The following is a 26,540-nucleotide window of genomic DNA, read 5'->3' as shown; positions in this document are numbered from 1 at the left end:
TTTACATCGGAAAGAAAAAAGCAAAAGCTTTAAAAAACAAAATCTGCTATTAAAAAAATCTAAAACATGTAAATTTTAACAATTAAAAGGTTAAAAATGACACGAAAATATAGTTATTTTTAATAGATGCTGGAAATCTCAGGTCAAAAGTGATCTTAATTGTTTCCTGTGCACATGTGGGTAGCAAACATTTGGAAAAACATGGGAAAAACATATCAAACTAAACGGGCTTAAAACAAACACAAACAGTCTAAACGAAAACAATCAAAAACAAATCGTACAAATAAATTTCAACTAAACTCTTAAACATAATGTGTATACTATAGATATATATTTAGGATACGGTTTTTGTATATAGCTGCGTATAATTGCATTTCGACTAAAAATAATACAAAATCTTGCTTTGTGCGTCCCATTTCCCGACAAAAAAGGAAGAACAACCTTAATTTTTTTTTTTTTTTTTGCCCTGCCACGCCTTCTATAAAGTGTGCGTGTGTGTTTGTGTTGCTTGTGTGTGTAGGTGTGTAAAACTAGACTTAAATTTAAATTTAACTACAAAATTTATAGTATGTATATTTTTTTGGACTTGCAGTGATTCCTCCTCCTCTCGCCTACACTAAATTACTTATTTTTCTGTTTTTTGTTTGTTTTAACTTTTTTGCTTTTTCTTCGTCCTGTTGCCATCAAAACTTTTAAATGGAAATTCTTTGTTCGCTTTTCATCTCATTTCGGTTTTTCGTTCTTTACACAGTTCAATTTTGTTTCTTGTCTGTTGCCAATTTCGTCTTTTGTTTATTGCTAAATTATCTAATGCATTTGATAATGTTGTTCTTGTTGTTGTTGTTGTTGTCGTTGGCATGTTTAAAGTTTAGAAAGAAGACTTGCATGATCATAAAAAAGAGTAGGGACAAACCTAAGCACTTGCGATCGCTCCACTTAAGGCACGCGGCGGTGTTGCTGTGATCTCGGGCCATGCCCACATCGCCCACCTGTAAAATAGGAGGATTATAATGGATTAGTTATGAAGACACATATGTATGTGGTTAGATGTCAAAGATGGGACATAAACTGTTGGGGAAACTTCAATTGAAAGTATTTCTTGTAAAAACCATTAGATTATAGTATTAAGTCCAACAAGTAACCAAGCGAAACTTTTTTATTTAAAACCAACAAGTTTTAAATTAATAATTTTTAAACATTACTTAGTTTGAAGTATATATGATCTTTTTCCTAAAAATGTTTAAAGCTGTTCACGAAAATTATATTATAAATTTCAAAGGATGAAAATTGTAAAAAAATATATAATTCAAAAGCTTAAGTACCACAAGAGCCTCCACTTCTGTTTAAAGCCGAAAGCACTCCCTTTTCATTTTTTCGGCTCGTCAGGAGTGGCTGAAAAGTTTTGCCTCGTCTGATTCTGATTCGGATTCCAGTGGTTGTAGTTCATTGCATGTTGCCGCTCTGTCTGGCATTTTAAGCACTCATGTATGTGGCTCCGTCTGTCCTTATTTATAGCTGCCCCTGCCCAAAAAGTCTGTCCAAGTCTATCTAAGTTCACATGCAATGACGTCGCGTGTTAGTAACGAAGGAAAATGTGTACGAAAGGGGAATTCAGAGGGGGCCTTTAAAAGTGTTTGTTATGCAAAAAGTTTTTGCAGCCAGCCCAAGCGGTGAGAAGCAAAAAACTAAGGTCACTGCACTCGCCTCTATTGCCGCACATCCCTTCTTGCCGGCCGGTGGCGGAAAAAAGCAGCGCTTTTAAAGCACAATAGGTGCCAAAAGGTTAAAAATTGCTGCCTGCCCGGGGCAAGAGTGCACTTGAATAAAGCCCGGGCTTCCGTGGGCCCGCAAAGGCATGGGCAAAGTTTAGAAAAATGCTGAGCACAGAGAAAAAGGGGCAGGGAAATAACACTCCCATTTTTTATTAAATATGTAGGTATTTCCCAATAAAGCTATTCTAATAAATGGAGAAAAATATTACAGAATAATTTGATTGTAAATTGCCTAAAAAATGGTATTGGTATTTAGAAAAACTCATTCTAAAAGGGTTTCCCAAAATAATGTTTACTAATTAACCAGCATTAGTGATATTTTTCTCTGTGCGCCCGATGTCCTGCTGCCCCTGAAGGTTCACTACAGTCTCCTACTTGGCCCACTGCCAAAAAAGCGGGCTCAAAAGCGGCTGCCAAAAGTGGAATTAAGATGCTGGCCGTTGGTAACAGCGGGTAGAGTCGGGGGAAACAGGACCAAAGATAACTGCTGACAGTGTATGCCTAAGTATTTGCAAATTTATGAGCGCTATTGGGCGAGTGCTTTGCATACTTTTCGGGGCCCGTGCATTGGCGCGTGCAGGGGAAATTCTTACATTAACAACGAGAAAGGCATGCTGGCTGAGGGAAGAGAAGAACCAATACTAAAAACAAACTGGAACGAGCTACCTGCCCAAGGACTACAGTTTTGAAGGCACTGCCACCGACCGACTGATGGTTTAATCAAGCTAGCCACATGCAAGCACGCAGCGTTGAGCCGCGATTCTGATGCGGGCTCTGATCACCACTCATCACTATCTCCTCGCTGCCCGACAAAGCATCTACAAGGCACTGCAGGACCGAGAAATAAACAGAACACGAAGGACAACGGGCCGGATGAGTACAGTGAAGGCTCGCAAAGGCGCTTTCAAAGAGAATAATGTGTAGAAAAAATTACACCAATATATCACATCTTTTCAATATGTTTGTATTGCAAAGCAAAAGTACTTAAATACTCTCAGTTAAATATACAAAATATGTTCTTACTATATAAATTAATTTTAATTTCTTGGATTGAGAACAATTGTTATTGAAAACCGTGTAAGCAAATGTTTAATGTTCTCAATTTGAGAATAAAATACTAAGAAGAGACAAGTTAAATACAGCTTATTCAACCACTTTAATACACATCTGACTAGAGTACTATTTTTTTATCTCAACTCATAAACTGTTTAAATTTCACTTTTCGAGCCTCCACTGTATACCTTCACTGTAGTCATGAATTAAGACATCCAAGCTGAGTGACTAATGGCTGTTCATGCAGGCAAGAGGTTTGCAACCCCTCAATTCACAGGTGAAGAATGGAATCGGAGACTCACCTGCTGCATATTCCTCCACTGGCCTGTGGAATCGTACTCGATGTCGTTGTGGGCCATATCGTTTCCGTACAGATTGAACTGGTTCGCCTGGCTGGGATTGGCCACGTCCTCGGGTTGCGCGGGGGTTTCGGTGCCGTAGAATATCATGTCCCATTGTGTGATTTGTGCTGCAACGCAGAGCAGAGAAATCAAATGCATTTAGTTATTGCTGACTGGCCAAGGGCTCAAAAATAATCCAAATAAAATCGAAACATCTATACAGAAAATCAACAGCAAACGCAGCAAACGCAAAATGTTATAAAATGTATGATATATTGCAGACTGCAGGCGGGGCAAACAACAAGTCAAGTGAAGGGCCAATAAATCTGCCATGTGAGCGATATACGTACTATACGAGTATATAACATATATGGCGCAGATCAAGTGCCGAAAGCTAATCGCAACTTTCATCAACATTGGGGAAAATGGATAAAAATGAAAAATTGTTCTGCTGACAGCCGGAGCAACGGCAGTGCAATGGCCAACCAAGCGAAAAAGCATTTTAAAGTTGCACTTTGATTGATGAAAGCAACATGAAAGTGCAACTCAATGGTTGTCAAACTTTCATCGGCGGGTACGGGGCGAAAAATCATAAAGTACAAAGCGAAAAAGGATTCAGAAATGAGGAGTATTTTGACGGGAGATACCAAATCTATGACTCTATAAAACTCTTCTCACATTCTGATACATAATTTATAATTGAATTATTCTTTAGTTAAACATTAATACAGTAGGCGCAAAAGATAATCTTAATCAACGTAAATTTAAACAACTATTTCTCAGAATATAAAATTACGAAACATTTTTACACAAGTTATTGTTATGCAGTAATATAATATAATATTATTATATTAAATATACTAATTTCAATATATGGGAATTCTAAAAGAATGTGCTTTAAGAAAAATATAAAAGCAAAAGATGAAGAAGATCTGAAAATTGTTTGGCTACCATTTGGTCCGTTGACCTCCTTGCGGTGGTCCCTTGGTTCCTGGGGATAGTCAGGAGTAGCCTGGACCTCCTCCATTTCCACCTCCACCTGGGCGGGAGCCATGACCCCGGCGGCGGCCATCAGCAATTGCTGCTTCTTCAGGATCTTCTGATCGGGAAGAAAACTACTTCCGCCAGCGGGCAGGATGGGCAAAATGGACAGGGTTGCCATCGTTTGCGAAGGCGGCGGCACCGATGGCGATTTCTTCGTGTTTCCCTGGCGACTATTTCCCCCCGTGGTGGGTCTAAACAGCTCCACCTCGAATTGCTTGCCCTGCTTGGCCCCCTTGGCCTTTCCCTTGGGTGAACTATTCTCGTAGGGTTCCAGTTCCGGGAAAATGGCCTGGATCTTTTCGTAGCGCTCGAAGAGCTTGGGTATACGGGAGTTCGACGAGGAGGTGGTACTCTCCTTCACCTGCTTGGCTGCCTTGATGGATCCGTTGGAGCCATTGCCGGTCGTGATCTCACCCACCACCTTACGGCTCTTCTCATCGTAGGATTTCTCGCCGGAATTCGCCTTGGGCCTCTGCGTTTGGACTCCATTCCTGTCCTGTTTATTGTTCTTTTGCTGCTGCTGCTGGGAAATGCGGTAGTACTTATTCTTACTGGTGGTTGTCTGGATGATAGAGCTTTGTGTGGTTTGCTCCTTGCGATTACCACCAGATTTCCCCTTGTTGCCATTATTAGCCTTGTTTCCCTTGCCATTGGCCTTCTCCTTACTATTATTGTTGGCCTTTCCATTGGCTTTGCCCAATATCACGCCATAGGTGGCGGATATCTGTTGGTAGCCCTGTTTGGGTGAGGCGGGATTCAGCAGCGGATTGTTGGTCACATATGTCGACTTGTTGGGCGGCGGCACTTTGCCCAGCGGCAACTTGGAGCCGCCAGATGGTGAGCCACCAAAGTTATTGGGCGGAATGCGGGGATACTGGGGTGAATAGGCCTGATGCAGATTACTGGTGGTGCTGCTGCTATTCGGTGTGGTAGCCTCCGAACCACTAGGCCTGGGCACCGAGATGGGATCGTTGGGATTTATGCTCTGAGTGGTGCCGTAAAAGATCAGCGACCATTCCCTGAGCAGAGCATGGCCTAGGGGTTCGGTGGGTTAATGGGTGGGTTTTCGAATGGGGTGTTAGGTGGATGAGTCGGAGGTGAGATCCACAAAAGCGCAGCATGTAAAACGGTACAGGTTTAAAGCATCGATCTGACGGCACAGTGTTTTTGGATATGGGTGGTTTTTCGTCTAGACTTACCCATATAGCGTCCCTCGTTGTGGATCTCCAGCTGCCAGTTGCCCTGCGGTGATTCTCCCCAGGTGTGCACCGACATGAAGGGCCACTGGTTGAAACCGGAACGGGAGTTGTCGTGGACCCTGGTGATAAAGGTGGTTAGTGAAAGTTTAGTTTAAGCCAGGAACTGCTGATCTCACCTGGGCGTTAGCAGCGTGACACTGGTGTTGGCCGGCGACCTCAAGTACAGCTGGATATCTCCGCGCCTCTGCGAGGTCAGCGTGATCTTGGCCTGGACGTGCTCCAGATAATTGACCGAACGGCAGTGGTTGACCGTCAGCTGCAGTGTGATGTGAGTGCGAGGTGGAATGACCCTGAGAAATAAAAGATATATATAAGCACAGAGGACTTTCAGGCATTAGATGATCCTTCTCCTACTTGTCGACATGGGGAGCGTTGATCTCGCACCGCTGCTGCTCCGGCACCGACTTCCAAGAGCGGGCCACACGCACCATCTCGGCGGCGTCCATCAATCCGTAGCCAAAGGAGTGGCTCACCCGCCGCCCCACCCCGTTGCGCGACCAGCTGGGGTCCTTCAGGTTCGCCGGCTTGGCGGTGCGCACCACAATGTGCTGCAGGTCGCGCCAGGTGAGATTCTGGTTGGACTGCAGCACCAGGGCGGCTATGCCAGCGGCGAGCGGGGCCGACGCCGAGGTGCCCGTGTGCGAGACAGTGCACGAGTGGTGCAGGTCCGTGGTGACCACCTGCTTCTCGCCCTGCCCGCCGCTGCTGTAGGTGGTGGCCAGCGTGGAGCTGCACTTCTCCGAGTACCAGGGCACATGGCCCTCCTCCGTGGCACTGGAGATGGACAGCGTCCAGATGGAGTTCGTGTAGCCGTCGCAGTTGCAGTTATCCTGCTCCCGCCCGCCATTGCCGGAGGCCCAGATGAAGATGCTGCCCTTGCCGCCGCGTCCCTTGGTGGTGCCCTCGATGAAGGCTCGCGAGGCCAGCTCCCCGGGTCCGTCCACCGTCTTGCCATCGTCATCGGGTCCCCACGAAGCGCTATAGATATCAATGTGCTGGGGATTGAGGGACAGCGATCTCGCCTCCACGGCATCGGTGACATCTCCGTCCAGCATCCTGACTCCGCCCACACTGGCTCCGTAGGCAATGCCCACGGCACAGAAGGTGTTGTTCGCCGTGGCTGCCACCTCGCCGGCACAGCGGGTCCCATGCCGATTCGAGTCCGTCATGTCGTAGTGCGGCATCGGATCGTCATCGTGGCTGTTCACATCGTACGAGGCCTTGGGGTCCTGTTTTTGGGGCGAGATATGACAAGGGTTTAGACGGATTATGGAGAAGGTAATCTCTTTTCACTTACGTAGTTTTCCGTTATGTCAGGATGATCTGATTCCAGGCCATCGTCCAAGATGGTAACCACAACGCCCTTGCCGGTAATGCCCTGCTTCCAGGCGGGTATCACATTCATGTCCAGGCCACCACCACGGTTCTATGAAATAAGATTATGTTGTTGTATTATAAATAATAAAGATACTTCTTTTAAAATTCATACTAAAAGAGAATCTTATATTATTTTATAATATAAAACCACTTTTCTGCATTTAATGAAATCTACAAACTCTTAATTCTTATGATACTACTTACCAGATACCACATCTGCGGCCACTTGGAGTCGTCAAAGGACATGGCGTCCACCATCGACATGGCCCTGGAGGAGGTCCTGGAAGGTCGCATACGGATAAAATCCCGCTTGGACCGCGACTTGGCCCGCTGCTGTTTCGCCCAGTGGACACGATCATCCTCATCCAAGCGAGTTTGGTGATGAGAGGCAGGTGTGAGCGACCGCTTCGAGACCTTGTGATGTGCGAAGTGGTAGTGATCATCGAAGATCTGCAAGGGAAGATGGTTATGTGGGTTATTACAGAGATTGAATCAAATACAAAGATTTTCCAAGTAACTGCAGGCAGCAGTCTCTGAACTAAGCATCTCAGAGAATTATTAGATTGGATTTTTAATTTTTCAAACAAGTTAAATAAAGACCAATTCTTTTTTCATACTTATAAACAATCATGTCTGGTGGAATGGCTGGACTACGCAAACTGGCGGACAAGCTCTTCACTCCCAACGAAATTCGTCGTTTTCAGGCGTACAAAAACCGTTTCAGTGAGAAGTATCTCAGTGTGGAGGGCTTAAAGTCGAACTTCAAGAAAGCGCGTTTCGAAAAACTCTTCAATCGCCGTATGTTTTCATCGAACAAAGAGGGTAAGTAAAAGAGGCATTCCCGATTTTAGAAGATTTATTTAAGATACCATTTCAAAGCTTGCCACGAGGAGCCAAAAGCCAAGAAGGAGTGCGACCCCAGTTGGGATGAGGTTTATCCCCCGGGTCCACCTTACGAGCCATACGATTCACATTTCTGGTACCCGGACCCCGAGTTTTTGAACAAACAGCAATATGTGGTGCTGTTTCCCGAAGGTGATGAGTGGAAGAGGCGACCAAACTTCACGGGAAAAAAGATTCCACCCGTTGATCGCACCTTTCGCACCAAGTTCATCAACTTTGGACCCGCGCACCCAGCGGCCCATGGTGTTTTACGCATGATCCTCGAGCTGGATAACGAAACGGTCCTAAATGCTGATCCCCACATTGGTTTATTGCATCGCGGCACTGAGAAACTGATCGAATACAAAACCTACACACAGGCTCTGCCCTATTTCGATCGTTTGGACTATGTTTCCTGCATGGCCAACGAGCTGGCCTATGCCTTGGCAGTGGAGAAGCTACTAAATGTGGAGGTTCCCCGTCGGGCCAAGTATATAAGGACCATGTTCTCGGAGATCATGAGGCTTACCAACCACACCATGGCCATAGCCTCCTCCGTTCTGGACTGTGGTGCCATAACCCCTCTATTTTGGTTGTTCGAGGAGCGCGAGAAGTTGTATGAGTTTTCGGAAAGGGCTTCAGGAGCCCGTCTGCATGCCGCCTACATACGTCCAGGGGGCGTGGCCGCTGATATACCACTGGGATTCCTCCACGATCTCTATCAGTTTATCAACCAATTCAGCGATCGATTGGATGAGGTGGAGGATGTCGTCACCGACAATCGCATCTGGCGTATGCGTAATATTGGCATTGGCGTTATCTCAGCTCACGATGCCTTGAACTATGGCTGCACCGGACCCGTTCTCCGGGCCACTGGCATCAAGTGGGATCTACGCAAGCAGCAGCCCTACGATGCCTACGATGAGATCGATTTCGATGTGGCTGTGGGATCGAATGGCGATTGCTATGATCGCTACCTGGTGCGCATGCGGGAAATGCGCGAATCGGTGAATATCATCAAACAGTGCATAGATTGTATGCCACCGGGTGAGATTAAGGTGGATGACCTCAAGATCTCGCCCCCGCAAAGGCGCAAGATGAAGGAGGGCATGGAGGACCTGATCCATCACTTCAAGCACTTCTCGCAGGGCTTCTATGTGCCACCGGGTGCTACCTACACTGCCGTGGAGTCTCCAAAGGGAGAATTTGGCGTGTATCTCATTTCCGATGGGTCAACGCGTCCATATCGCTGTAAGATTCGTCCAGCGTCCTATGCTCACCTAGCACTCATGGCCAAATTGGCACCCGCCCACTTTCTGGCCGACATTGTAGCCATTATCGGATCGCTGGATATAGTCTTTGGTGAAATCGATCGTTAAGCGGGGTTTTGCAAATTAATATTATTTTTATTGTATAACCTTTCGTGTGCATCAACAATAAACAAAGAGTACATTGTATTTTCCTAAGTGTAAAAATCCCTCGTTCACAGATAAACATTGTCCTCAAACGGGAGCGTGAGTATAATTAAAATGGGCATTTATTATTTTTGAAATTTGTGCAAAATTGTTCTGATTTAGTGACGCATGGCATAAGCTGCCGCTGCTGCTGCTGCTCCGTCTCTTTCACCCGCCATCTGCCCTCTCACTTGCACTTCAGCTATGTGCAGGCGAGATAAAATAGTGGCAGGAATTTTGCCGCAGTTTTGGGAGCTGCGAGTGTGTGTGTCTGCTTTGTTGTTAATTGAATTTCATTGTGCTAAATTCTTTGGCAAATTACAATTTAAGGGCTGCACAAAAGCCGACTGTGAGTCGAACTATTTTGCAATTACAATTACAATTAGTTGTGCAGAAGCGTTGATAGAATTAGTTATGGCAGCCACTGGGCCATAAAGTTGAGTGACATTGTTCTGGCTTGCCACCGGAATTCAAGTCATTTCAGGAGTGAATATGATGCATTGCAAACCTGAGGTTTTGGAAGAGTATGGTGTAGTTTAGTATGTTTTATGTGACCAAAAACTAGCACATGACTACTGCTTAATTGTTAGGAAATTGCTGGGCTTCTTACTTAGACCCCATCCTACACAAATATGCATCATTAAGGGCTGTGCCAGCACCATCGCAAAGTTTGGGACCCCAGGTAAACGCATAAAAGTATGCAACACAATTTATTTATGCCCACAGCAGGATGTCGCCGTCGATTTGGCAACATCGGAAGAGGCTTTCTCCTTCCGGTTAGCTCTTTCTCGCCATCTTTCATTTTAAACTCGTTCTAGTTTTTAATCATAGGAATATCTTTTAAGTTTTGAAGCTGTTTAATTCAGATTAAAGGTATTACGGATTATTACAGATAAAAAGTATCATTTTAATAAATATCTTTTTCAGATAAGGATTACCTTCCTAGAATGATAAGACTTATTTAGAGCAACTATTGGTAATTTCAAATTAATAATTTTACATTTTAATTCAAAATCTAAATTTTAAAATGATGGAAATATATAAGTGTAAGAAGTTTGTACTACAAATCTCCAAACTCCAAATGAGTTGAAAATAGGAACACGACTCTAGGCGCCTCTTGCCCAAAATGTTTGCCAGTGTTTGTCGTAAAATTCGAGCTGTTGAATGGCACAGGCTGATAGGAGAGGCATATGTGCTGACAGGCGGCGACACAGACCCCTGCCCTTAACCCATGTTCCCTACCACCTACCCTTAACCCCCCCTGGGCACGGCTGGGCAACTACTAAAATTTTAATTGCTGCTACTCTCTGCGTACGTGTCGCCCAGCGCTCAAAGCTCGTTTAGTTTTTATGCCCGACGAGTGGTGCCACGCCCCCTCTCGTACCTCCGCCCCTTGCGCCCACTATCAAGTTTATTAATTTATGCAGCACACAAACACACACACACATATACACTTGGATTTGTTTACTTGCTGCCTGCTCTTGTGCATATGCAATTTTGTCTAACATTTTAATTGAGTTGGGTGGAAAGTTAAGTTAATACCTCGCACACGCACACAAACACGCAGCCTCCTGGGCTTAAATATGCATATAGTTTAGCAAAAAAAATGTAAAAAGTATATATTTCAGTGCCGCAAGGACTGGTCCAGCTATTGGCTTAGTTTTAATTGTTTTGTTGCGGTTTCAATTAAAATTGACTTATGGAACTCAAGCCAGCCCCGCTTCAATCAAGCTTAAGTGCTGGAAGAGAGTGAAGATCCTGGCCAGGCTATAAACTTTTAGTGGCCATTTTCAGGAGCCCAGGAGAAACATAAAATTAAGAAACTGAAAACATGTGTAGAGGAATAAACTTTATTGAGGATAAAGACCTTCAAATTTACGAATCTAATAGTGTAGTATACATCAAATTTATTGGGATTATGTATTTTTCATAAAGTAGTCGTTGAGTTTTATATTTAATCTTTTAATGTTTTAGTAATTTTTTTTATGAACCCACATCATGTATAAGTTACGTGTACCTTTTAGCCAAGTTCAACGATCTTAGCCGCAGGCAGCTAATTTTCTAGTGCATTTATCGACAACAAACAGCAGAAGCTGACACAAAAAAGCAATAAAACCTGGCAAACGTTTCCGGCTAACAAATTGAGGGCGGGGAGGCAAAAAAGAAAGCTGGCTAGAGGCAGAGAGGGATATGTTAAGCTGTGAATAATGCCCTCTCCATGGCAGCTTTTAAAATTGTCAACAATTTAATTAATCAACTCGGGGTGCAGGCCACCTCGGGGCTCCCTGATAAATGGCTGTTCCCGGCGATGGGGAAAAAACGAGCTTAGTAGGATCCAGGGACATTGGCTTTGCCATTGGCAGCAATGTGAGTTGAATGTGGTTGTAAATTAATACATGCACTGGGAAGAAATGCGAGTAATAAAGAAAGATATTATATATTTTAAATGAAAACTAATTTGATCATTTTTGAAGAGGGGGAAATTAAAGTACAAAGATCTAAATTATCATTAATTGATAGGAATATTTTGTTTTAAGACAGCACGTTCTGTTTTCCTCAGTGTATGTAGAAAAACGCTCAATGTGCTCAATTGCCAATGAAAATGGTTAATTTTTCACCATCGCAAGTGGAGGCCTGGGGGCAGCGATGGAATGCCGCAAACGATATCAGGAAGAGGAACAGGAACTGGAGGAGGAACGGGACCAGCAGCACCTGGTGACAGCCAGACAGGAAGCAGCCCTGTGTAAATATGTGCCCCGTGTTTCATTAGTTGCTAATTAATTTAGCACACACACAAGCACTCGCCACCAACACAAACAGTCAACCGCCTTTTCCGCCCATTTTCCTCCCCCTGCTCCACCCTCCGCGATAAGGAGGAAATGCAGTTTGGATTTTCAATTAAGTGGGCGGGCGAAGAAAGTTGAATGGATGGATGCTGGGGGATGTGAGATTTCACCGGTTGTATGGTGGAAAATATTACACAATGTTGAGAGTGATGACAGGTGCAGGTGCAGAGACCGGAGCCCCCGAAGCCCATGGGTTCGGGTGGAAACTACGAGGGCTGTAAACTGTCACACAGGAGCTGTGAAAGATGTCAGAAGCAGGGAAGGAGCCCAAAGACTGCGGGGGATCCCCCATCCGAAAAGGTTAAACATCATTCCCAGAATAAAATGTGGGGATTTACCAATTTTGTTGTGGGCTTTTCCCAGCGCAATCCCTACGTATACGTAAATTGATTGTTTGTCACGTGATCCTTCTTTTACGCCTTTCACATTTTTTATTCACTTGCAAATTTAATAAGTGAACACAAAAGCTGAAATTAAAATAACAAAGGTCATTTTTAAATAAATTACGCTCCTCAGATGGGAAAATACCTTTTTAACATGAGATAATCAAACGAGAAGCTGGCTTACAAAAAATATGAATTTTTTTTAGGTAAGAAGAATAATTTTAAAAATGCATGAAATAAGCATTTTTCTTTTTTATGTGATGGTGGTTATAAGAAAACTATAACTTTTTGACCAACCAATTCCAATGGTTTCCCGAAACCACACTCACATGGCAATCCCACAACCATTTCGAGAGCTGTTTGCCCAATCATTTGCGTTGCTGCTATATTTGCATATGTATATTGGATACCTGGCTGGCGTTTGTTTCCCTCATCAGCACAACGATGCCATAAAAACGAACATGTTTTTCCGGCTGCTCGGTGTGTAAGTTTTCCTTGCCAGCCTTTTGTTAAAATATTTATAGAAAATGGCGACAATTTGCGACAACCAAAAGTTGTGCTCACTTGGCGCCCACGCACTTTACATTGCATATTTATGGTTTTTTATTTTCCCTTCGGTGCGTGTGTATTTGCCCTCTTGGCAAATGGAAAAGTCATCGTATCTGTAGGTCAAACCTCATTATGATCTCTGTGCATTAAGGCCGAAATGGCTAGTAGCTCGGGGCCACACTTATGGGTGGATAAACAAAGAGACGAAAATAAAGACAACTCCTGCATATGCCAGCTTTCTGGAAGGTAAAATATATAGCAAGACACCCGAGGGCTGGCCGAGGAAAATCTACCCCCGTTCGCAAATCTCTTGGACCCCGGAAAATACATAATTGTTTCCATGGGAGAGATTGTAACTATGGCAGGGCTTTCCTTGGCATTTTTCCCTTATTTGTGCACTTTCAATCAGGTGGGGTCTATAGCCAACCCTTGGATTGCCGAAACTGTCCCCTGTGGGTAGCTAAATGCGAGATACAAAAACGAATCTTTATGTGAGGGTAGAACATAGGCAAAATTTAATAAGGCTGGAGATCAGCTGTTGCAAATTCCTGACAGTGTCCTTTCCCTCGCAGTTTCTCGACCATTTTTATGGCAATTGGGGGAGCAATATCTTCTTGCAAATCTGTATCTTACGGGGGTTGATGGAACACGAAACTGCCAAGACACTTACCCTTTGCAGAACCTTCGACCATAGCCTCAAACTACAAATGTCTTAATGGAGATGGCAGGGGATTTAATGGTGAGACAGTTTTGGGTTTCACAGAGCACAGAGCAAAAAAATTACCCCAGTTGCCGATAGCAATTTATTGCATTTTTTTAAGAGGGGTGTTGCAAACAAATATCATATCTAATTGGAAGGGAAATGTGAGATTTTAATACCAACTGGATTTATTTAATTTCACTGTGCAGGTGAACTTTCCAAACAGTGCATACTAAATGTAATTTAACTGCATTCGTTTATTGATTAACCACTCTCGTGATTAACGATTCAGTTGCAGGCAAAACCTTGCTTAAATGAATGCGAAAAATTAAATTGTATGAATTTTCATGGGTATAAGCTGCACTATGAACCCCCCGCTTGCCCCAATTTATTGTTCGAAATTAATTGAAAATATAAAAATTCTTTTTTGGTATTAAATTATGCGGCAAAGCGTGGCTGTGGAATATTAATGACAACGGCGGCAGCACGGCAGCTACATTTGTGTTTTATTTTTGATTGATATCCATTCAGTAGTCGCCAATCGGATCGAATCACTTTACTATTTACCACGGTTGCCAGGGGTAAAAATTAATATTCGAAATGAATTGACCATGACAGACATTGCCATTCATCGCAGCTGTTAAACGATCACAAAGGTGGATTAAATCCCTCGTCAATGCCCTTAAATCAGATTCCCCAACTGATGGATCCCAGGCCGAGGAAGACGCATCACTCCAGATGGATGTATGGCCACCGAGTGGGCACTTCTCTCGAAAAGTTGTTGAACAAAACACAAGAGCCGGCTCAGCTGGCAGACGGGTAAACAAACGACATCCGAACCCCTGGACTTTCCTTGCCCTTTTTTTTACAAAAATATTCACCCGTAATATATGGCAGCGAGGAATTTGACGAATCACTTTTAAGAGCTGCCCCGTGCACTGATTCCGAAAAAGAGTTTCTTTTTTAAGGCAGATTCCCTACATGGCGGGTGGACAAGGCCAAATAAAAGGCCTCCATTTGCATTTCGGACCCAGTCGGCGGAAGGAGGAGCGACGTGAGATGGCTGTTTAATAAAAAAAAAGGCGGTGTCGCCTTGGTCATTCTCAGTCTTGGGTAAACCTGCATGTCCTTTGGCAAACAGCCGGCGCACAGCAAATGAAATTTATTGGCTTTCGAAGGAGAGCAAAGGGGGGCACAGAGGTTGGATGTCCTTTTTTCGGTGGCATTTCCGACCGAAAATGGCCCAAAAAAGAGTAATAATTGTAATGTGTTTTTTCTTTTAATTGGGGCACAAAAGAGGATTAACTTAAGTTGAGAATATAATATGGGTACGATATTGACAGATTGTTCTTGTTATTTTTTTTTAAGAAAAGGGTTTTTGTAATTGCTTTGAAAAACATATATTCAGAAGACATCAATCAGCTTTTTTTTGGGTTTTCAACTCGATAATTAAATTTTTTTAGAAGGATATTTTTACGTGACTGTGAGTTTTTACTTGAGATTACTAATCTACAGAAAGAAAGCCTTCAGAAGTATACTTTAGGCATTATTACTACTATTTTTTATACCTTTCAAAACAATTGTTAAACTTCAGTAACACTTTGATTAAAACCTTATAAAGCTTCCAATTTAAAGTTTTCTGAACTTTCACCAAAGGCCAAGACAATGGTAATCATTAGACCAAAAACCACAAGCCAGAAATGCAGCACCTGCAGCAGTTGATGAGCCAACCCAGAACTCTCTGATGGAGTATTATGTATCGCAGTGCCCCCAGTTCAAGTGGTTCGTTTTTGAGACTCAGCAGAGGCTCATTAACCGCACTCGGATTGCACCCACAGCTCCATTCAGGATAGCTGCCTCCAGTTGTTCGAACGGAGCCAACGAAGGCGCCTCAAATGCAATCGAGGAATTGCCAAATATTTTTGCATTTCAAGTGCCGGCATCAGCATTTGCGGCACGAGGCAGGCAGTTGCATGCAGATGAGCGGATGGATTAAGGGTCGATGGTTGGTGGGGAAGTAGTAGGAGAATGGGATTCGGATTGGGAATGGAAATGGATGTAGTTGCTCTGCATTGCATTGCACATTGCCCTTTGTCAGAAAATTGATTGCACTTGTTGTCTGGCTCGAACTTCGCCGGCCATCGACTGATGATGGTCCCATTTGCTTGAGTAATGATGCCACTTGCCACTGCTGCTGCTGCAGCCTTCCTTTAGTTCGCCCGATTTGGGATCTTGGCCTGGAATCCCCGAACTCCAGCCGAAATCAATTCGCAACTCCTTAACCCTTTAATGCCCGCATCTTGCCGGCTCTGCCTTTTAGTTTTGTAATGAAATGCGAAATTTGTTTCCGTTTGCCGTTTGCGTCGTCGTCGACTTCTTTTGTCTCTTTGGGAAATCAAATTGATTCGTTAGGTCGGCAATCTGTCGCTTGTTAGGCCAAATTGATTGAAATTAGGTTTGGCCCCCTTTCACGTCTGGGTTTTTGTCTTGGATCCGTTGCCTGGTAATTGGTTTCGCATCGCTTTCCCCTGCAGTTTGCTCTCATTAAAGGCGCTCAAAAGAAATGCAATCTATACCCCTGACGGCTAGAGGCTTTGGCAAAATATGGGAAAAACATTCGAGCTATGCTGAAATGCCTCAAAGCTCACCCACATGCGGCTCAGTCTCAAGGGGGTAGTATTCTTGGTCTGAAGGAATCAGAGCAGATGTGAGCCATTATTGCACCTGGAAGTCAGAAATGCCAGGCCAGAAAAAAAAAGCGAGAGGTGTACCTGGTATTCAAGTGTGCAAATGAAAGTAAGAGAAGGAAAAAAAGACAGCAAGCGTGGAGGATAAATAACTCGGATGCCAGAAGAGAAATTCACCAAATAATTTTCACAGGAGAAATGGTATCTCTGTCTCCTATTGAAATTCCTAGAACCTCGTTCAGAGTTATGAAAGCTCTGATGAACTCAGAATGCAATCCGGTTTTAGTTCTTGTACAGCGAGAAGTGAATTTCCTGCCTTCTTGTGCACTGCGAGAAGTGTTCTTAACTTTTTGGGAAAGGTAGAGATATTTTCTTGTAACTATAACTTAAAATGAAATCATAAATATGATGGATTAACTAGATCTAAGTCATTTATTTAATATTGAAATTATTTAAGAGGTTTGTGTGTGGCATTTTAAATTTCTACCTTGACTTGCAGTATTTCTTCACACTGTTTTCCTGGATTTCCCTGACTTTCCCCCACCCACGACTTAAACTATTTTCGTAGCCGCCTTCAATGGGGCCGTGACACAAATTGACTTCGACAGCAGGAAAAACAACATCAGGTGCGCAAAATAGGAGGGTGATTGGGTTGCAGGGATTCGGGGTGGCGCATATATGTATTGCCTCCATATATAGCGACGCAATAACAATAATCATAAATACACAATGCGGAGTGGGTTGGCCGCCTTGCCAGCACGTGTCAATGCAGGTCATAGGTCCCCCTATTTATATGGCATAACGCATGTTCAGATCTGAGGCATCCACTCGACTCCCCCACTCGGCACTTGGGTCTGAGTGGGCTTTTTGCTCTGATGTTTGCCCAACTTCAACTGCCGCCCATGGGAATTCTGTATTTTCTGCGAGTTTGTACAATAGCTAATGGGGTTTCAAGAGCTGGCGATGATAAGTTTCGCCCTTAAAAGCTGCAAAAAGAGCGAACAAAACAGTTTAGCTCTTGGCGGAAAAGGTTTAAAAATAATTTTAAAGTTTTAGCATACCTTTGTGCACCCTTTCTCAAGGGTTTCGAAAAATATTCACTCTATCTTTATGGAAAAAAGTTCCCTTAATTAATATCATATTTTTCCACTTCTTGTCCAACAACTATTTCTTGAAAAATCAATTCACACTTCACCGAACTTTGGAAATTTTGAACAGTTTGCCAGCAATTTTAAAACGCTTAAGAGCCAAAAAGAACAATGAAAGAGTTTGAGCAACTTTGCATTCCTTTTTCTTAATTTTTTCCTACTTGTTTCGGTGGAAGGGAAAAGCTCGTCAGAAGTTAAATTACTTTAAACTTATGCATGGCAAAGAATGTAATTGTTAGTGAAGGAAAAGCCAAAAACTTTGGCAACAAAGGAACAATTAATGATGAGAGCTGCTAGCGGAGGATCAAATGAAAAATGTGCTGCAAAGCTTTAAAGAGTTCAGTAATCATCCTTTTCAGCACGGGAATCCTAGAATCAGCTCGATTCAATCTCGTGTCATGATTGAAAAACTTTTCTGCCCCAAAATCGCAAGTGAGTCTGCAACAAATTTTAGCAATTGCACTCTCCCTTATTTCAGATTTTCCTTGGATTTTCCGTGGCGTATTGCAAATCATCAGTGCCACACCCCCGGTGGCGAAACATAAAATGAAACCATCAAAGTGCAAATGCGAAACAAATTGCGAATTGGCAGCTGGGAAGATGATAGTGAAAAGCGGGGGGTGGGGCCCACAATTATTATTGAAATGCATTAATCAAAATTTGTTGAGGTGCTTCGCTTCTTTGTTTCAAATTTCGTATTTCGGGGTAGTTTCTGCATTGGGTGAAGTTTTTCCAATAATGCAACGCCAAAGAGGAAAATACAAATTTGTTTTCTTCTTTTTTGCCCCTGTTTTTGGGGGTGGTGAAGGTACGAATATCAATTTGCTCTTCAGGGGGTGGCCTTCTAATGGAGAAATGCGAGCTAGTGAAAATGTTTACTTTTCCCTTATGAAACCATTGGGGAACCATAATTTTATCTAGTCCATGCTATGAAGGGAATATGAGAATATTTATGGAGTGAGTCATCAAAATTTATAGGTAAAATACAATACACCGCTTATCCAGATCCATTATTTTTAATACACTAATTAAATTTTCCACAAACAAAGGGATACACTGCCTGTGTTGCGTTGGAGGTCCTTTACACAAGGGTATATATTGAAGTCTACTGGAGAAACAAAAGAAAGGTTTAGATTTATGCGGCCGCAAAATTCGTAAATTCTGCCCAACAGCGATAGCAGAAAATCAGGACTTTATATAGGCGTTGGTGTATATAAGGTTTCAAAATATTGCACATAAAAAAAAGAAAAGTCTTTTAAAATTCTGTAGCAGAAAATATGTTGTTTTATAGAACTAAACTTTAAACTCATTTCGAAAAGAAGCCTGAAAATATTACTTTATTCAATACGTTTTCAAGGGACGTGTAACACTTAATCCAAATTTTTTTCCAAGTGCGTTTAATAATCCATTTCTCTAGGTATTTGCCTATCCATCCTATCGTCTAGACGAACATCTGCCTGGCTACTTCCCAAAAAAATAACAAAGTTTAAAATTACGGAAATAAAATTGAGCAGACAGTAAGCCCCTTGAATAGCTGAGAATGTGGAAAAAATAGCCGAATATGAAAGACGAGCAAAGTTTTCCGGTAGCAAGCCGGAAATTTATGTTTGCGTAAATAAGCACAGGCGCGGCGCAGCAAGTGGAAAACTTAAGAAAGGGAAAGCTTCAAATGGCTGGAAAGCAGATAGGCCCCCAGTGAGTATGCTAAATCTGTGTGAAAAAAGGGAAATTTAATGAAGCAAAAATCGAGGGAAGCTGCCACACAAGCACTTAAAACATTGTCAGAACCAACAGCACACAGAAGCTTCGAGTTAACGGCTTTCGGTTTTGGCGGTTGCTCTCTATACAAACTTCTGGGGCTAAGGGAAAACCCCCTATGCGGAAAACTAAAACACAAGTAAAGCTGCAGGAGATGGAAAGGTGAAAGGGGGCAAGTGCAGAGGGCAGAGGGCGCGCTGAGCTGTCAAGCCAAGTCAAGTGCCAAAAAAGTGAGGAAAAGTGGGTGGGATTCTGCCCCATTTTACCATCTGCATGAACAATTTGTTGCATAGTTAGAGGCGACGCGTTGGCAGTCTAAACAATCAGTGAAAGTTGTGCGTGTGCCGGGTGAAAAGTGGAAAAACCAGAGGGGAAAAACGGAGCACAGGCAGTGGGACCCTACGCTTCTTCGACTCGATTCCATCGGAGGCAACAAAAACTGGGAATAAAACGCCACAAAAGCAGTTGCAGTTGTTAGGTGAATTCGAAATGTGTGTGTGTGTACCAACAAGGATTTCAATTTGCAGGATGGCAGTTAATAGCCTCAAGATGCGACACTTAAAAGCTTCCAATTTGAAGAGTTTGGCAAATAAATCTGGTAAGAGTTAAACATTCAGTTGGCTTAAAGCCTTAAATGGCCAATTGCATTTTTGAGTTAAACTTGTGTTGGCAGTTCGGCATTAATTTGATTATCCGATGTGCACTTAAAATTCATTGCCCGCATTTTGGCAGCCCCACAGCCAAATTATCGCTCATTTATCACTCAGGCATACACAATTGTCAGTCACTCATATGGATAAACGCGTTTTGTTCTCGCCCCCGAAGGCAAAAGCTTTTGAGGCAGCTTGCCACATCCACAGCGCCAACATCTCGCATCAACTGAGCGAATGATGCTGCCGCTTGGCAGGTGTGAAATACGTGCGTTGTTTAATTCAAAACCGAAAAGTTCCATCCGCGAAGAAAATGCAATGCGCAACATTTTAACACAGTTTATGGGGCGCACACGCTCACACACAGAGATTCACATCTATAGAGTGGCACACACACTCACACACACATGCTATCAAGTGCAATGTGCATGTGGAAAGTGTGTGTTGCATATTTTGTGGCGCTTGAAAACATTTTTTTATGGCAATTTGCCAGGCGAACGAAGCTCGAGGAAACACAACAGAACTGAGATACCCCCAAACGCACACACACATAAACGCCTTGTTGCGGTAAAACAAGGCAGCAAGAAGAAAGGGTACACTGGGAGAAATTCAGAGGTCTATGTCCGATTTACACTGTCAGAAGAACTGCCTACACAACCTTATAATATAAGAAAAGTTCTAAAAATCGTATAACGTTAATAATAACGTTAATATCAAACCTAAAAATTATTATAAAAAAATATTTTTTTCTTAAATTGATTGCCTTTATATCATATTAGGATATTTTTAAGGTTTCTAGTTTGTATTGCTACGACTTAAAGATTTCTTCTCATTTGTTTCTCATTTTTTTATAAAATTTAATTTAATTTGAATTTCGTAAAATATTTCACACATTATTTCTTCAAGTGCTAAGAGTAAAGAAGAAGGACACACTCTAATACCTGGCCAGCTTGCTTCTCTGGCTGCTTTTGCCTTGAACGCATTTTTCACACATGTTAAGTGCATCTCCTCTTCTCTGCTGATGCAGCTGCTCCTGCCCCTGCCCCTGACACGCCCCTTCCCCTGCGCCCTCCTCTGTTGTCCAATAAATAGCTTGCAACATCGTGTCCAGTTTTCGTCTCATTTCCGGCTGCCCTTCCCCTGGCCCGGCCCTCCCTTCCCCTCGCCAGCTGCTTCCTTTGTCAGCCATAAAAATGCCCGAAAATGTTGCATACTTTCTGGGGGGCTTCTGTGCTGCCTCAAGTGTTTGCCACAGTTTCATGCGCTTTTTACGACACTTCGTACCTCCTCCAACTTGTGCCTTTCAAAGGCATAATTTGACAGCAAATTGTTCAGTTTATAGCCAGGCACTAAATATTCTTTCAACTTTCGACTGAGCAGAGTAGTGGGCGCCATGCAAAATATATTTCGCATACAATGTGCCAGCCTTTTATCCCCACATCTTCTTTATCCATCTAGCTGGGCAGCAAAAAACTTGGCTCTTTCCACATCGTTTTGTTTCAAAACTTGGCAGCATATAATGCAACAAAGTTGGTCCGGGATTAGGATGGAAAATCCACACACACACACACCGAGTGCAATGGCCAAATGAGTTCTATTATTTTTGTTGGATTTTTTGCAGTGCCTTATCAGACATACAGGCAGCATAAAAATGTCTTAATTCACACTAAATTTCACTGGACCGAAGCGGATTGTCCGGCCAACTGGCTTGGAAAAAGTGAGCTGGCAGCGAATGCCATAAAGTTATTAGATTTCTCCTACTTAGTAATTAGTTTGTCATACGTGGCTGCGTTTCAGTGGTCAGGATAATTGCGGTTAAGCGACAGGCTCAAGCTGCTGGAAATCTTGGGGGAATTACGCAAGTCTTTTGGAAACACTTTCACATAAAAATGTTCTTTAATGTTACATAAAGTAATCTAATATAAAAAATTTCAATAAACTAAATTACACTAAAGTAAATTTCTGCGCCTCTACTAACCTCTTTACCATCAATTAAGTCACTGCAACTAAGTTTCAAATTCAGAGTGTGGCATTAAATGTACCTCAAACAAAGCGAAATCTAGCACCACCTATCTCTAATTCCACTTAAGACCGTGTCTATGTATATGTTTGAATCTCATATTCCTCGTTCTGGCAAAAATCAGCAAATTGCAGTGGTCTACTTCGCTCCATGCTCCCATGCTGCTGCTGGGTGAAGCAACTCAAAAGCCCAAAAGGACTTTCAGGTAATTTGAACTAACACAACAGTCAAGTTGGGCTTGTCGGGGGCTGGGCTGAGGGTGGGAATGGGGGAGGGCAGGGTGGTAGGTCGAGGGTGAGTGTGTGTCTGGGGATAAGGGTATATCTCCACTGGAGGATCCCCACTCCAGTCCCCTCGCCTCTCCGGCTGCTGAGTGGGTCAGAGCGACCCGAGCCGTCATATTCCATTTGGTTAACCAAAAGTTACGTGCTTCGGTTTATTTCCTTTTGTTCGGTTGGCTTTTCCTATTTTTTTCGCTTTTTTTTTGCTTGTTTTGTATCCACCCACTCAGTTTCTCCTGTTTCCGACTGGCTTTTGGCCATGAAACAATTTTACCTCGACGCCTGACGCCATGCAACGCATTATTTGCTTTAGATTAGCGCTCGTCCTGCCGATCTCTCGTCCCTTCTCTTTCGCCCGCTCTACTGCCGTCTCTGTTTAATGCTCGCCGGCACTCGGGCGTGTCATATAAATTAGCAACAATGAAGAAATTGCACAAATTACGAGTCCCTCGGGTCAAGAGTGCGTGTGAGGGCGAGACAAAGTATTTTTTTCTTTCCGCTGCTCATTGAATGTATTTTTAAAAATGTCTGCTGGGGATTAAACAAAAAAGTGCGGTGGTCTTTGGGCAGGAAGAACTATGGTATGGGCTATACAATACACTTGAAAGAATTTTTCAAAATTTTAAAATTGTATTTCTGAATAAAAAATTGTATTTGCTCAACAGAAAAAGTTTAAAAATGTTGGCAAAATTTATTTAAATTTTTTTTAAATTCCAAAACTGATTAAAGCTTTTCTCGCAGTGCTTGCCCACATCCAAGTGCGTGTTTGGCCTGTGGCTTTTGCTCGTTATTGCCCGTTAAGGTTCACCGAATTGTGCCGCCGAAAGCGCCGGAATGTGAGAGCGGGAAAATGTCTGCGAATTTTTCTCTCCTCCTCGACTGTATATTAATTGAAAGTCGCTTTTCAACAGCGGTTTTAACAGTCGTGGCCTGGCCTGTTCTGCTCCCTCTTTTCTGATCCGGTCTGTGAGGTATTTTTTTTGGCGTCGGTTATTTTTTGGGGTGCTGTTGGATTTCATGGTGCATTCGATGAAAGGTAAACATATCAGGGCGAATTGTGGTGCTAGCTTTGGTTGGGTATTATGGCTGGATGAAGACCTCTCTCAAAAGAATAAATAAAACCAACAGTTCCGAAACAATCCGAATCTATGCCCAGTTTGAAATTCACAAGAATAACAGAGTGCTAGAAAAATGAATTCATTTAAAAAGAAAATATTTTCCAATAGGTTTTTAGTATTCAAAATATTATGATTTGCCTTTTATTTATTCAGATAAATTCGCAAGATTAAAGAGAGCAATTAATAACACTTCAAAGTCTTGCTCTCGAGCCATATTGTTTTGCTACTTAATTGATGGCACAGCTTCCTTGGAACTGTCAAAATAAAGCAACTCATAAAGTCTTTAATTAAGAGCACAACTTTATGAACGGTTGGCTTTGCCAAGGACGAGTAAATTCCACCAGAACATAACTTGTTGCGGCAACTTCACCTGCAACTTAATTAACTAACTTACGAATATGCCTAGTTAACTGAACTGTCCAACATTTACGGTCTCGCCTGGCCAACTCCTAACTATGCCACTGACACGGGCTCCCGGCCATTCCTCCTTGGTCATACATTAATTTCCATTAGCGATGCTTTCACTTTCCCCCAAAAGTCAGACAAAATGAAGGGAGAGAAAAAAACGCAGAATAAAGGTTTATTACGCTTACGTTTTATGGGCGCAACTCGGAGGCCCTGCAAATCGAGCGACACTTGAGTACCCCACACATAAGAAAATATACCATCTTCATGCTCACAAATCTAATTAGTCAAAACCTACTGGAAATGGTCCATGAAGCGTTAATAGCCCTGGAGTGGTGATAAAAAATAGAAGACGTCAGCGTGGACCAAGTTTGTCAATTGGCTTTATCGCTCCGGGGGCAAGAATGTAGAGAGGATGGATTTTACGACCCATCCCTATGCACTAAAATCCAAGCAAAATGAGCTTGCACGCAGGCACATTAAGTATACCACACGTTGTGCCCTAGGAGCAAAACAAAAAAATACAATTTAATTAATTTTGTTACTCTGTTGTGTTGTGTTTGGTGAAATTCCCAGAATTAAATTTGGACAGGAAACGGAAGTAACCGAAAAAATGTTAATTGGATTTCCGCTTTCTGCTTCGCTTTCCTGCTACTACGCTCTCATTATTAATTATGCTCTGCATGTGTTGGCTTACAAAGAAAAAACCGCGGGAGGGGGGCGAGATTCACACAAAAATGGTTTTGCCCAGAAATTTTAATATCTCTGGATATTTATTTTAGGTCTGCCCCCAGTTTCCGTTTCACTTTTTTGCTTCGCACCACCCCCAAAAAATTATTTTTTCTTGCAAAATGAATTATTTGAACGATAAGAATTTCCGTTCTCTGTTGGTTTTACTCCTTTGTTTATTTGTTTCCGGTTGTCGGTTGTCGGAAAGGAAGTGCGCCAAGGGTAGCTTTTTAATTAGTTATAAACTCTCAACAGAATGACGAAGCCCCCGGAGATATCGTTTCGCATTTGGTCATCAAACTTGTCGCATATGTAATTCTATTAGATCTCACCCAAAAAAGGTCAACCCGAGTGCCGAAACAGGAGACCCAAAGAGGAAAATAAAAAAAAAGAAAATTCCGAAACTGTAACATAATTCAATTTATTTAACAAATTGACTGCCACAGCCTGGCCAACTCAAGGGTCCCAGGAGAAAGTGGAGAGTCCTTCATAATGCGAGTGTGTGTGCGAAACATATGCAAATTGAGAAATCGCTTAGGCAAGCATGTGTGGGTGGTGGCGGTTTGGACATGTGTGAGTGCCAAAAACTGGCTTCCAAATAATTGCTATGTAGAACAAGACCGTGGCAGGAGAAAGGGGAAAGGTGGCCCCAGCCTAGAGTGCATAAATCATAAGGCGAAAAACTGGCAGAAATTTATGTGGCAGCCAAGTTGGCTGAGCAACTTTGGATGAATTTCACCAAGTATTTCAAAAATGCGAGAAAGAATTTCATTTTTATTTTTTGCCCATCCACGAGGAATTCCACAAGCAGCTTAAAGAGTTTCCGAAAAATAAAAATAACATTGGCAGGCATATAACAAAATTTAAGAAACCTCTTTAATTAAAAACCAGATTGAAAACTTGACTCTCGTTTGTATAAGGTAAATTAAAATCATTTTAAATGCCTTTTAGAACATGTTGAAGGGGTATTAACATTTATAAACACTGGCTAGAAATATCTTTATTAAATAAATGCCAAACATCGAAGCAGTCAACAAATCATTTAGCCTGTTTCCCCCTATCTCCCGCTGTCAACAATGGCCTTTACTTTTGTTTAACAAAAGCGCCATAAAAGTAGGCATGAAAAAAGCCAAAGGCAAAAATGAAAGGCCAACTGTATCGGTGTCCGAAACTTCCTCTGTGTGTGCGTGTGCCTCTGTCTGTGTGTGTGTGTGTGTTTTCTGAATTATTTATGCCCGCACGACAACAACAATACTCGTAACAATAACAACAGCCATCGCAACGGGAACAAGAAAATGGCCAGCAACAATATGGCCAAGGGGAGAAAAAAGGTTAAGTCGCAGAGCGTGCAATGAGACAAAAACCCAGGGGGCAAGAGCAGGAGCCACGCACACACACACCCCGACAGATCCTTACACACACCAAAGCGAGCACAGACACAGAGCAACAAACTCCTAACCGTAAAGGACACATGGCGCATTGGTCTCGAACAAAAGGCAGTTAGTTTTTGACTTTTGGCTGCCAGAAAACGATTTTCCCTCAAACATGTAGGCAAACTAAAGGGTAATAAGCAGAATAATCGGTAGGATTTTAAGTAATTAATAAAAACAACATTAAAAATAGTTAAAAACAAAATTTTTACAAAAAAAAAACATTACGTTATATACAAAATTGTTTAAAAAAAATATTATATTTAAAATTATTACAAAATAATGAAGGAGAAAAAAAAAGTTAAATAAATATTCAGAATAAATAAGAATTATGAATAAATATATACTCGACTTTTAAGAAAGTAAAAAATATTCGTTTTAAAAAAATTATGTAAAAAATATTAGATTTTTTGAATATTACGTATACCACAGGTTGAACATAGAAAATTTCAATTATGAAATGTTAAAAAATAACCCATATTATATCTTTAGTAATATAATTATTCTGTAATAATTATTTAACTATTAAGTATTCATTAATTTTTCCCGAAACTGACTCCAAAGGTATCCCCAATTCTTCTCCTTAATTTTCCGTGGAATTCCCTTTTCGTGCTCCTCGTTTGATTGTAGTTGTTACCCCTTTTTTCCAGCTGT

General features: G+C 42.3%; 2 protein-coding genes across 7 annotated transcripts in view; one reads left to right on the top strand and one right to left on the bottom strand.

Annotated features, from left to right (window-relative positions):
* The window catches only part of LOC108026116 (furin-like protease 1), a 143,037-nt gene that overhangs the window by 3,894 nt on the left and 112,603 nt on the right, over positions 1-26,540 (bottom strand). For 5 of the 6 annotated variants that reach the window (XM_044091040.2, XM_017096816.3, XM_050888882.1 and 2 more), the window contains 8 exons: positions 7,051-7,296; positions 6,767-6,895; positions 5,824-6,698; positions 5,586-5,759; positions 5,410-5,528; positions 4,118-5,245; positions 3,128-3,294; positions 914-989 (listed from right to left, as the gene is read on the bottom strand). In XM_044091040.2, coding sequence (XP_043946975.1) covers positions 914-989; positions 3,128-3,294; positions 4,118-5,245; positions 5,410-5,528; positions 5,586-5,759; positions 5,824-6,698; positions 6,767-6,895; positions 7,051-7,296 — 2,914 coding nt within the window. The remainder of the gene's footprint in view (positions 1-913; positions 990-3,127; positions 3,295-4,117; positions 5,246-5,409; positions 5,529-5,585; positions 5,760-5,823; positions 6,699-6,766; positions 6,896-7,050; positions 7,297-26,540) is intronic. The other variant, XM_044091042.2, reaches the window with a different exon arrangement.
* On the top strand, positions 7,382-9,185 carry LOC108026118 (NADH-quinone oxidoreductase subunit D). The gene is made up of 2 exons (XM_017096821.3): positions 7,382-7,668; positions 7,726-9,185. The coding sequence occupies exons 1-2, from the start codon at positions 7,476-7,478 to the stop codon at positions 9,105-9,107; spliced, it is 1,575 nt and encodes a 524-aa protein (XP_016952310.1). The 5' UTR covers positions 7,382-7,475; the 3' UTR covers positions 9,108-9,185.

Source organism: Drosophila biarmipes, chromosome 3R (genome assembly GCF_025231255.1).
Source record: "Drosophila biarmipes strain raj3 chromosome 3R, RU_DBia_V1.1, whole genome shotgun sequence".
In the NCBI taxonomy this organism is placed as follows: Eukaryota; Metazoa; Arthropoda; class Insecta; order Diptera; family Drosophilidae; genus Drosophila; species Drosophila biarmipes.
This window is presented reverse-complemented; position numbering and strand designations above follow the sequence as displayed.

Coding starts and splice junctions, on each gene's coding strand:
- LOC108026118 (XM_017096821.3), top strand. CDS start 7,476: ATGTCTGGTGGAATGGCTGGACTACGCAAACTGGCGGACAAGCTCTTC. Junction 7,669..7,725: donor GTTTTCATCGAACAAAGAGG/GTAAGTAAAAGA, acceptor ACCATTTCAAAG/CTTGCCACGAGGAGCCAAAA.